This window comes from Tenebrio molitor, chromosome 5 (genome assembly GCF_963966145.1).
Source record: "Tenebrio molitor chromosome 5, icTenMoli1.1, whole genome shotgun sequence".
Lineage (NCBI taxonomy): Eukaryota > Metazoa > Arthropoda > Insecta > Coleoptera > Tenebrionidae > Tenebrio > Tenebrio molitor.
Genome location: NC_091050.1, coordinates 24,153,945 through 24,166,420, shown reverse-complemented (window position 1 = coordinate 24,166,420; position 12,476 = coordinate 24,153,945). Strand labels below are relative to the sequence as shown.

General features: G+C 34.7%; 3 protein-coding genes across 3 annotated transcripts; all 3 read right to left on the bottom strand.

Moving 5' to 3' along the window:
- Nucleotides 1-256: 256 nt before the first annotated feature.
- On the bottom strand, nt 257-2,330 carry LOC138130448 (uncharacterized). The gene is made up of 2 exons (XM_069046919.1): nt 1,971-2,330; nt 257-622 (listed from the first exon to the last, which is right to left on the bottom strand). Exons 1-2 carry the CDS (start codon nt 2,328-2,330, stop codon nt 257-259), a joined length of 726 nt encoding a protein of 241 aa, XP_068903020.1.
- A 2,654-nt stretch (nt 2,331-4,984) lies between these two features.
- Nucleotides 4,985-5,437, bottom strand: LOC138130447 (uncharacterized). Its single transcript, XM_069046918.1, has one exon. The coding sequence runs from the start codon at nt 5,435-5,437 to the stop codon at nt 4,985-4,987; it is 453 nt and encodes a 150-aa protein (XP_068903019.1).
- A 142-nt stretch (nt 5,438-5,579) lies between these two features.
- On the bottom strand, nt 5,580-6,296 carry LOC138130446 (uncharacterized). Its single transcript, XM_069046917.1, has one exon. The coding sequence runs from the start codon at nt 6,294-6,296 to the stop codon at nt 5,580-5,582; it is 717 nt and encodes a 238-aa protein (XP_068903018.1).
- Between the last annotated feature and the right edge of the window lie 6,180 nt (nt 6,297-12,476).

Here is a 12,476-nt window from a genome sequence, read left to right as displayed (position 1 = left end):
TCAGGTATGTAAAAATACTCATTATAATAAACAATAACATATTTAAAAAAATGTAATGCGCCAAAAAATACGTAACAATCCATTTTATGGTCATTTAAACTGAAACATCTTTGCACAAACCTTCATTTAAATATTTATCGAAGAACTTAACTGCGAAGGCCAACTCTCTTCAGTGTCTTTCCCAGGTGAAAAAATTGGATCATGGGAAGGACTCTGAACATAATCAAGATTCGTATTAAATGTTAATTGATGGTTTTCAATTCACTTTATTATTTGGTTTCAAAATTAAAGCCACTATTTCTGCTTGTAAGTGGGACGAACGGTTTTCAGGTAAAGACCGCAAAAGAGATGCTATATAATTTCCAAAATGGTCAAAGCTGTCTAATTGTTGTGCATTTGAAGCAGCCCTTTTAGATATTTCATCGAGTTTTTCCATCGCAGATCCTCGATCAGCAATGGTTTTTAAACGCATCTTCTTAATCTGAGATGTAGTTGGATTATCTGGTTGCACTGTTCTTTTTTGAGAAAGTTCTTCCCGACTTTCTCTACTTGTAGAACTTGAAGATTCATCCTCGTGTAATTCATTTGAAGGTTCTTCAGTAGAGTTTTCATCTGCTTCTCCCTGGATTACACAAAAAAAAAGATTGCAGTGTCGTATTTATAATAAATTCATTATTGTAAAATTAAATAATTTTTTATTTTAGCTACCTAAGGAAAGAAATCAATGGTCAGTGGTCATATAATAGATGGGTTCGAGACTAGATGGAACTTCCCTAATTGCATTGGTGCATTGGACGACAAATACATAATGATTAAAGCTCCTCCCAGGACTGGATCAGATTATTTTAATTATAAAAATTCATTCCGCATTATTTTGCTTGCTTTGGTGGACCATAATTCCTATTTTACATATATTGATATCTAGACAAAAGGCAGAGTATCAGACGGTGGAGTTTGGCGAAACTCATCGATTTGTAATGATTTAGAGAACAACGCGCTCAATATTCCTCCAATTGCAGTTATTGTTGCTGATGATGCGTTTCCAGTAACAACAACTCTACTTAAACCATATAGTAAAAAAAATCTGTCTAGGTCAGAAAAGATTTTCAACTACAGATTATCTAGGGCTAGACGTATCTCCGAAAATGGTTTTGGTATACTTGTATCCAAGTTCAGAATTTTCGAACGCCCAATCGCAGTTGACTTACAAAAAGTTGACAAAACTGTAATAGCTTGCTGTTCGCTACATAATTATTGGCTCCGAAAGAGTGACAACAACTACGTTCTTTCAAATGTGATTGATTCGGAGGATAAAAATTATAATTTCATTCCCGGAACTTGGAGACAAATAAAAAGTTTTGGTCTTACTGATGTTGCAGTAACAACTTATGACAGACATCCCAATAAATTAGCAACATTAAAAAGAGATGAGTTCTGTAATTATTTCAACAATGATGGAGCACTACCTTGGCAGTGGAAGATGGTCGATAAGTAAAAAACAACTAGAAAAACAGAATTTACGTGAAAATAACTTAAAAGAATCGGTACTGTCGCGAGCAATAAATTTTGGTCGTCAATGTCATTTCAAAATTTGGTTAGATTGTCACAAATTTAGAAAATTTCCCTGCCTAATTATGTCCACGTCAACAAAGTGTCAAAAATTGAGAAAAAAATTACAATTAATGTCATACAACATGATGATAGGTTATGTTATTTACGACTGTTTTACAATGGAGCATTTTAGATTGCGTCAAAGAATAACCTTGACGACCAAAATTTATTGCTCGCGACTGTACGTATTGGAATGAACTATCTAGTAGAGTGTTATTGTTCAAATAATTTCAGAAATGTTAAATAAAATTTCATGACAACACTTTTTTATCGAAAGTTATCTGAAGATTCACATATTTAACATTCACTATGTAAATAAAAAAAAACTGAAAAATGAATTTATAGATTAAAAAACTTACCAGGTTTGATTGAGCATCTCTGGATTTAACGTGGGGTCGTAAAAATGAATCCATTACCTTGAACCATATCACTTTAGGGGTGTAAACTTCATCTGTTGATGTCCCAGACTTCTTGCTTTGGCGAATTTTTTTTAGTTCTTGCAAGTAAGAACTTCGTAAGTTTTTGAATTTTATCAATACATGTACTTCCGTGAAGCCATCGATTCCCATGGTTTTGGCAATACGTTTAGCGGCAGCTCCGCGACATTCCCGACTTTTATAATTTTTCAAAGTACGATCCCACAGAATAGGCTCACTCTCGTACAGTTGTATGAATTTGATTGTATCCCTATCACACATTTTAAAAATATTTGAAGTCATTTCGGCCGAGTTTCACTTCGTTGCTCGGCAAATGACTGACTGCACGAGACCCACGAGAGTGAAAAATCTAACAGGTTTGATTCTTTCACGACCGAAATCTTCCACGACTGAGGCGTGGATTCACGACTACGGGGCTCACGCGCTCACGTTCGATATTCACGCCCCGTCGCGTCGTTTGGATTGCCGCCAGTGGCGTGATTATCTAGTTTCACTTAAGGTTCCCGATAATAAATAAGCTAACGACAACGGTTGCGACGAATATTTCCATCTCACTTAATTTGGCGTAATGTTAAGTTAATCTGTTTGACACGTAAAATTTCAAGCCACAAAAATCACTAAAACTAGTGCCCTTCTAAAGTCTATTCAAAAAACATCTGGACTGTCAAAATCAAAATTGGAGTTGTTAGGTTGGTTAAATCACTAGTTATTTTCATATTGTCTAGTCGGTAGCTATGATTTTTTGATTTTTCAAACTAATCATTTGTTTAAATTGACATTGTCAAATAAATTGCAAAATTATTTAAATATATTTTCTAAAAAGGTCAAAATGGAAAATTCAAAACGAACTATGGTGGCGCGAGAGAAGAGGGCCATAACAAATTATTATATTATAAAGCCATACCTTCAACAAATAAACGTTTCTGGAAACTTTTACCCAACTGTGCCACTGTGGAAAAACAGCATTTTGCATTGTGAAAATGAAAACCTAATTAAAGCTGATTGGTTAACTATGTGGGTATTAAAGATGTTCCACCCAATATATCCTTAGCGGAATCTGACTCAGACAGGTATGGGAAGCGATTTTCAATTTTGATTATTGTTTAGTTGTTACCTGTTTTCAGTTTGTCTGTTTTTCTTTGTGTTTTTTATAAACTTGATTAAATTGCTCCAATTCTTTTAGTTGCTGCATTTCTTTTCAAGTGTGCAAAACATTTTTAGTTCAATGATTAAAAAGGAAAACATAACCTAAATATATTTTGTAACTAGATTTTGACGTGGGTACACTCTAGTGAAACATTTTTATACCCAAGTACAGTCAAAACAAGCATTTTATTTAAAATTTAATTTTGACAGTCCAGGAGTTTTTTGAATTTACTATATCTTTGTCACACTCACGGCATTTATCGATAATGTCCTCTCTTTTAATTTGGAGTCTCAAAAATGAACAAGGAGTTGTCGCTACCTTATTTTTATCATAGAGAACCTTAGTTTCACTCAATTTTCTTCATTCTCTTCCCCTTTCGTCCTGAAGGATAGATGAATCTATCCTTCTCTAACTCCTCTCACCTCATTACGATCGAGTTCGTCTGGCCTCAGCTGAAGGTTTGGGGTAAGTATTGTGAATTCCATCTCTTCCGCTATCTTTTTGGTGTAGCTCTCGCGGTCACTCTTTGGTCTTTCGAGCCAGATCATCTTTTGTTGCAATCGTGTGATCGCTTCATCTCCGTTTACTCCGGTTCGTTCCCCGTTGATACCATGTCTCACGGGGAGGTGGAAAATTCAACCTTTTGAGGACCTCTTGCGACAGACTCATTTTTCGCCTCCAGTCGTTGGTCAAGTCCATCCAGCCATCAGTGGCCCACATTATTACTCCTCAACAAGCCTTGGATGGTATCGTCTCAGAGGAAAGCGGATGAATATATTATACATTCAGACGCGAGCGCCTGCTTCGCAGAGGCGTCACATCATATCTGAAGACAATCTAGTAGGCCATGGAACTTATAGTGTCACACAATTACTTCAGAAGATACACGTGGGTGGGATATTATCTCGTTTCTCACTTTTCCGTCTCGTGGCAAGAAACTGCGTCATTTAATCGGGAGTTAGTACGGAAACAACAGATTTTTGCATCATTCAGTGAAGTTACGACGCCGCACAGTGGGCCGAAATCCCGTAAACCTGGTCACAGGTCTCAAAATTTTTTTTCCCATTTATGAACTTTTTACTTATGGAATATATGTAATGGCCCCCCTAAAATCTTTCAGAGCTTTTGACCAGTGCAAATATTTGGGGTTTCTATTATTATATTCCATTTGGAAAGTGAGCGTCGAGCATCCTGCATTTCGTGTCCTAGCCGCGCAAAAATATTACGTTTTAAAAACGCCGTACAATTGTTAATTATTAGTGTTTGAACTTCGTGTAAAATGGATTCTTCTCCTAAAGTTAAGGAAAATAATATTATGTAACAAAAAAAACATTTAACCCGAACTGATTTTGTTATTGTTTGTTGTCGATGTCCAAACATAACACAGGGTTTTGGGTAAATCGCCAAAACCGTTGTATATTCAATAAAAAGCACAACTTGGTGTAACAATTTAATTAAATATAACAACAACTAACTATGTACAAATTGATGAAAAAACGATGGATGAATGAATGAATGTGTTTCTGAACAAGTACAAAAGGGAATGAATGAAAAAATGTCTTAAACTAAAACTAGTGGTCGGTTTGTACATAACAGGGTGGGGGAGGATCAGCCCTGAGGCGCAAAGTCCAGGTAGGACGTAACATAACTCCGCCCCTTGAAAGTATGTACTTTCAATGAGAAAGAAAGTGAAAATGATAAAGATGAATACATATGTCTGTACATAATAAGAAAAAATTACTGATAATATGATAATGTGAACGAAACAAATTAAAAACTAAATGTCACTTTAGTCGTCTATTGGCAACGGACACACTTTGACCAACGCACGTTTTACAACACCGCGCACCGTTTTCACAGACACAGCTCTCGTGATTCCATCCGCACCTGGATGATATTCGGAAATTCTTCCCATAATCCAATGTTGTAGAGGAAGATTATCTTCTCGGAGAAGAACTAGATGACCCAATGGACCTCCTGGTTGCCGAGTCTTGTGCCATTTTCCTCGTTGTTGTAATTGGTGCAAATATTCTTTAGACCACCTGGTCCAAAAATGTTGCCTTAATTTTTCGAGTGCTTGGTATCTCGATAACCTCGTAGTTGGCACATCCTTGACGTCGTGTTGAGGTGGTGACATCAACGTGTCGCCAATTAAAAAATGCCCTGGTGTTAATGCACTAAGGTCTGTAGGATCATTGGATAAAGGGGTGATCGGACGAGAATTCAGGCATGCTTCAATCATTGTTAAAATTGTATAAAATTCCTCATAATTTAAAAGAGTGTTACTCAGAATTCTTTTCAAATGTGCTTTGACTGACTTTACACCTGCTTCTGTTAATCCATTCATGTGCGGTGATTTTGGCGGAATGAATTGCCATTTTATTTCATTGTTCGATAATGAGTCGATTTACTGCTTCCAAAGCCTTCATGTTGGAAGTTAGCCCATGCAAAAGATGTCGCAATGTTTTTGCGTCTTTGCTGGCATTTGGTAATGAAAACAACGCTCTGACGTGATGTTGCGTTATTAACCTCTTGTTTTCGTACCTCGAAGTTAATAACGACCATGCAGACTCATAGTTGCTGTCTGATGGTGTTAAGTGCTCAATTGTTTGTGATGCTGTTGACATGATGCTGCTTTTCAAGTAGTGAAATTTCTCAATTTTTGTTAATGAATTATTGTTATGAATTAACGATAGAAATGTATCGCGGAACGTTATCCATTCGGTAAATGAACCACTGAAGGACGGTAGCTGAATGTTGGGTAATTTTACCTGAGGGTTTGACTCACTAAAATTACTGTTTATAATATCCGTTTTGTTACTGATTGAATTGATTAGCAATTTAGCATCTGACGTTACTTTGTAAAATAGATTTTTATATTTATCTAAATCGTCCTCATTGGCTTTACTACGATCTAGAATCTCAATTTTACAATGCACATCCTCGACATCTTTCAAACTCGAAGAAACGCCGCGCAAACGTTCTTTTATTTCCTCAATTTTAGTTTTATTATCTTCGATTTCCAAAAATGAAGAAAATTTTTCTAATCTTGAAGTTATCCTATTGTATTTGAATTGCAGTTCCTTTAAGTCAATTGCCATTTTTATGAATTTGAAGAAGTTTGATCGCGGTGTAAATTGAAGTAATGATTATGCGAGTAAATTCAGGAAAGGTAGGAATTTGACCTAGTGCACTAACCTGAGATTTCTGATGACTGATGATGGATGCTGAATTGGACTCCCTTTTGTTCTTGATTACTCGAAAGTGGATTGCTGATGTGTTGACTGGTGTGCCCGTGATGGCGATGATCGATTCTGACGATCTTCTGACGTGATGTGCCTGTGATGGCGATGATCGATTCTGACGATCTTCTAACGTGATGTGCCCGTGATGGCAATGATGAATTCGAACTCGAAGGACCAAAATTATGTTTGTTGTCGATGTCCAAACATAACACAGAGTTTTGGGTAAATCGCCAAAACCGTTGTATATTCAATAAAAAGCACAACTTGGTGTAACAATTTAATTAAATATAACAACAACTAACTATGTACAAATTGATGAAAAAACGATGGATGAATGAATGAATGTGTTTCTGAACAAGTACAAAAGGGAATGAATGAAAAAATGTCTTAAACTAAAACTAGTGGTCGGTTTGTACATAACAGGGTGGGGGAGGATCAGCCCTGAGGCGCAAAGTCCAGGTAGGACGTAACACTTATTACCAATTCACTGTCCAGTAACTAGATGAGAGCGCGCGTTAGATACTTGTGATAAATGTGATGCTAAGTCAAAAGTCCCACGGAGTCCCACGGTCAAACTAATTTCTTAATGTTAATTACACGTTTACCTTTTAATTTACAAAAATGCAGCTGCCTTTACCTGCCTTTTTGCCTTCTAGCCACAATTTTGCACGCTCGTGTAACAAACGAATATTCAAGTGCGTTTAACAGGCGATGTATATAAATGATTTTTCGCATGTATACACATACAGGAGATGAAGGAAACCTTTTTAATGTAAACTAATGATTTGATGTACGATTTTACTGACTTTTAGTAGTTTAGAATAGACAACGAGAAGCTTGTAAAATACAATTTAAGAATAAAATGAATATGTCAATGGAATACCAGATCTATTCTATAGATCACATTAAATCTCCATAAACTGAATTTGCTTAACTTTAAAAAAATGTAGGCATTTTGTTTTTAAAAGAAGTTAATGTTCTTTTCGTATTAATATTAAACGACATTGAAAAGTCCCAAATACTGAGTTTGGTGGGGTTTTGTTAACTTTTGGACAAAAATGTACCCACGCCATTTTGAATCCGCTATTTTGTTTCTTGACAAGTAGATGCTTATTTCGTGTTCAGAGACATTGCAAACCCCAAATACCGAATTTGGTGACGTTTTGTTAACTTTTAAAAAATAGGGTTTGCCATTTTGGATCAACCATTTTGTTTTTCGAAAAGTTAATATTGAAATCGTATTGGGCGACCTCGAAAATCCTAATATACTGATTTTGATAAGATTCTGTTAATTAAAAAAAAAATTGTTGCAATTTCGGGTCCGCCATTTTGTTTTTTTGCAAAATAAATTGCAGATTCATAACCAGCAACCTTGAAAGCCTCTATATACAAGATTTCATCAAAAACAAACTATTCACAGCGCGAATAATCAGCGAACAAACTTCGTGACCAGGTTTTTGGGATTTCGGCCCACTGTGCGCCGTGCAGTAATTCTGAATTTTAGGGGTTGTTTTCGAAGCCTGAAGAGGATAATTTTCGCCATCTTCATCTCCTTTCGCTTTTGATCTATTCTGCCCTCCCCTCACTACAAACGGTACCTAGTATGCATAAGAATAAGCATTTGCTTATACTATATAGTTGTCTTTTTCTATCTAATAGAGTCCATGTATTTCTATCTCTCACTAATACAAGTAAAAGCATTTGCTAATTGTTTATGCATATGACCGATTGACTTCATCTGCGCTTATTTGAAGATTTGGAGTAAATACTTTGAATTGCATCTCATCCACCATCTCTTCGGTGCAATATATCGGGTGTTTATTTAAATTTCTCCTGAAAGTTGGCGTTGAAGAGTTGATTGTGAACGCACCACGGACTACAGATCACGGATCAGTTGTTTAAATCTAACCTCACTTTTTGCTTTGTTTGTTTTTACTCTGCAGACTGACGAGGGGTGCATTCACAATCGACTCTTCAACGCCAACTTTAAGGAGAAATTTAAATAAATTTTCGATACTATAGGCTCTGCCATTTCTATTGAAACACCACCTGTTGGATTTTTCCTAAAATTTAGCAATGTGTAACAGGGTCGGTTGGTTGTTAAAATGGCTTTTAGTGAGAAATTTGAAATTTTGACATTTTCTAGTTCCTAAAACGTCAAAGCAAATCGCTGTCAAAATAAGTAAGATAAATTGATAAATCAATGATCTAACTACACATTTAGCAATTATTTATCTCGTCGACGCATCGTGCATTCTTAATATAATTTAATATAAATGTTAATAGAAATTTTACGCCTGCGAATCCTACCACTACAAATGTGAGTGAGTGGTTTTTAGCGTGGTTATCTGTCGTTGTTAGTGTTCTTGCTGGAAGGTAAAACCCAAGGGAAACTCAAAGAATTTTAATCAATGAACAAGGAAATTATAAAATCAAAGGATTGGCGCCAGTTTTGGAATCTTGAAGGATTTCGCCTCTCAGGTGTGATTGGATAATTCTGTAGACAGTAATATCAGATATCTGGAAAAAGAAATTGGTATTATGGGGGTATGTGGGCAATGTGGGTAAGATTGTAAGGATTAAAAAAAATCAAGAGTGAGGAAGTCAAATCTCATAATTGAATGAATTGGGGAAAAGTTTAAGTAAAAAAAATATTATTTTGGTTTATTTCAATTTACTTATATGTATTAAGTATTTTAATAAACTACACTTGCTGAAATGCTTTTTTTTATTGAATTTTTCTTATGGTGAAACCACAGAGGATGAACGAAACTTACACGTAACCTCACTTTTCTGCTGTTAAAGTTAAATGAGTTATAATAATTAATAACAAATAAAACTGCACTCGCTGAAAGTTTAGCTGAAGAGATGAAAATCAAAGTTACAATTTAGATTTTAGAACAATAATTTAAGATGTCCCCTCAAGGCGCATGTGCCAAGTGGCGTGTGATAAAAAGTGCGGGATTTAATTTTGATGTTATACCTAAACGTTACCAAATGTAAATACGTTCTAAGCTGAAGACGCTGACGCTTTTTAGAATGATAGAAAGACGCCTTTTTTTAACTTACGGAAAAGATTTCTGAAATTTTAACACAAATTTTTCTGACTGACTGACCACATTGGGTGATTTAAATGCAGTTTATCATATAATTTGATAAGAGCTCTCTTCATGTCAGCATCCATAAGGACTCGTTTTTTCTATTTTGCTCTATTTTCGCGAAAAAACAATAAATTCTTGATAATTATTGGTTTATAATTGAATGAAAGACGCGTTGAGTCAAATATGACATGACATCAGATGACATTCAACAAAAATCAAGATTGGCAATAATAGTCAAAAAATTACTAAACATGTTTGCAGCGTTGCCAAACTGACAATCAACAGGTGGTGTTTCAATAGAAATGGCAAAGCCTATAGGCTTTAGTAATGTTTTTGTTGAATGTCATGTCATATTTGACTCAACGCGACTTTCATTCAATTATAACCCAATAATTATCAAGAATTTATTGTTTTTTCGCGAAAATAGAGCAAAATAGAAAAAAAAACGAGTCCTTATGGATGCTGACATGAAGAGAACTCTTATTAAATTATATGATAAACTGCATTAAGTCAGCCAATGTGGTCAGTCGGAAAAATTTGTGTTGAAATTTCAGAAATCTTTTCCGTAAGTTAAAAATGGTGTTTTTCTATCATTCTAAAAAGCGTCAGCGTCTTCAGCTTAGAACGTATTTACATTTGCTAACAATGCTAACATTTAGGTATAACATCAAAATTAAATCCCGCACTTTTTATCACACGCCACTTGGCACATGCGCCTTGAGGGGACACCTTAAATTATTGTTCTAAATTGGAATTAATTGTAACTTTGATTTTCATCTCTTCAGCTAAACTTTAAGTGCAGTTTTATTTGTTATTAATTATTATAACTCATTTAACTTTAACAGCAGAAAAGTGAGGTTACGTGTTAGTTTCGTCGATCCTCTGTGGTTTCAATATAAGAAATATTCAATAAAAAAAGCATTTCAGCAAGTGTAGTTTATTAAAATACATACTTAATACATATAAGTACATTGAAATAAACCAAAATTAATTACTTTTATACTTAAACTTTTCCCCAATTCATTCAATTATGAGTTCCTCAAACTCTTGTTTTTTTTTTAATCCTTACAATCTTATCCCACATTGCCTATATACCCCCATTATACCAATTTCTTTTTGCAGATAGGTATCTGATATTACCGTCTACAGAATTATCCAATCACACCTGAGAGGCGAAATCCTTCAAGATTCCAAACCTGGCGCCAATCCTTTGATTTTGTAATTTCCTTGTTCATTGATTAAAATTCTTTGAGTTTCCCTTGGGTTTTACCTTCCACCTTCCAGCTGGAACACTAACCACGACAGATAACCACGCTAAAAACCACTCACTCACATTTGTGGTGGTAGGACTCGCAGGCATAAAATTTTTAGATTTCTATTGACATTTATATTAAATTATTATATATATTAAGAATGCACGATGCCTCGACGAGACCAATAATTGCTAAATGTGTAGTTAGATCATTGATTTATCAATTTATCATACTTATTTTGAGTGATTTGCTTTGACGTTTTAGGAACTAGAAAATGTCAAAATTTCAAATTTCTCACTAAAAGCCGTTTTACAACCAACCGAACCGGTTACACATTGCTAAATTTTAGAAAAAATCCAACAGGTGGTGTTTCAATAGAAATGGCAGAGCCTATATATGCTGTAGTATAATCGAAAACAGAATTTAGCAACAGATTACGAGAGCTCAACTCTTGTCGGAAAGATAAACATTTGCTGCTTGGCAATTAAACAAGAAGAAATCGAAAAAACTTAAATAGTTTTCGGTTGGAGGATTAAACGAATAGATTATAGAAACATGTTAAGTTTTACACATCTGTCAAAACTGTTACTAATTGTGTACCGTGCTTTTTTTTTCAGTGTAAAAAATAGTTGGTAACTTTCTGTTGGTGCATGTGATCTCTTGTTTCGTTAATGTAATTAAAGTTTTAAATTTAAATTTCTTTTTTTTTGTTAATTTTAGTTGTACTGAAAATTACCTGTGTGCAGTACCACATACAACAGATTTTGATTTCTTTTTAAAATTAGAAATCGAAATAGTTTTAGTACTAATTTCTAGAAGTTTATTTAGAGTTATTTAGGTTATAATCTAGTTGTTGACTAAAAAGTGTATTCCCTTGTTTTATTATAAAATTTCAAATTTTTAAGTAAATAATTAAGTACACATAAGAATACGAGCCTGCAAGGTGCTCGATGCAACCCAAAATACATATTTCACAGATTTCTGGATACATTTCAGTCTTATTGTCATTTAAACTGTCAAGTGATAAATTCAAAAATGTAATAATCAAAACAATATTAACCAGTAATAACTACAACTCTTAACAAATTTTAATTTAACAAATGTTCAAAATTTCGCCCCTCATTCATTAAACATGTTTCCAGTCGTAAAGGATGTTTTTACTCTGGCCAGCATTTCTTGAGTAATAGACAGACAAGCATTCCGAATTCAATTTTGCAGGTTTTACTGTCCAATATTGGCGTTTGTTTGTTCTTTTACCATATCCTACAAAAAAAAGTTTAATGGTGTGAGATCGGGCTACGACTACAAGCCTGACTGATTCCTATCTGAAGAGCCAAATCTCGTTGACTAATATGGGGATTTTGATCTACTGTGGGTGTTCTTGGTCTTGTTCTTTTGATTTTTGGTCAATTTTCCCTCAGTGATTACTCTAACTTGCGAAATATTTTATCTTTTGGAGCTCTTGTTTCTGGATGCTATGGTTTGCCTTATGCCTACGGCATTCCAACCACACTCTCCACAAATTAGTATCATGTCCGTCTTTGCGTTATTGGTGAACATTACTTAACAAAAGACTTGGTCGATACTTTTGGTTTTGACACATGCAATAAATAGTGATAAGTTGTAAATAAGCACTCGTGGATTTACGTTATGCATTTTATTTAATAGATAACAATGTTAAC

Bases quoted from the DNA above. Each gene is read 5' to 3' on its own strand.
- LOC138130448 (XM_069046919.1), bottom strand. From the start codon at position 2,330: ATGACTTCAAATATTTTTAAAATGTGTGATAGGGATACAATCAAATTC. The intron at 623-1,970 runs GTAAGTTTTTTA...TGTGTAATCCAG, and splicing joins GAGATGCTCAATCAAACCTG to GGAGAAGCAGATGAAAACTC.
- LOC138130446 (XM_069046917.1), bottom strand. From the start codon at position 6,296: ATGGCAATTGACTTAAAGGAACTGCAATTCAAATACAATAGGATAACT.
- LOC138130447 (XM_069046918.1), bottom strand. From the start codon at position 5,437: ATGATTGAAGCATGCCTGAATTCTCGTCCGATCACCCCTTTATCCAAT.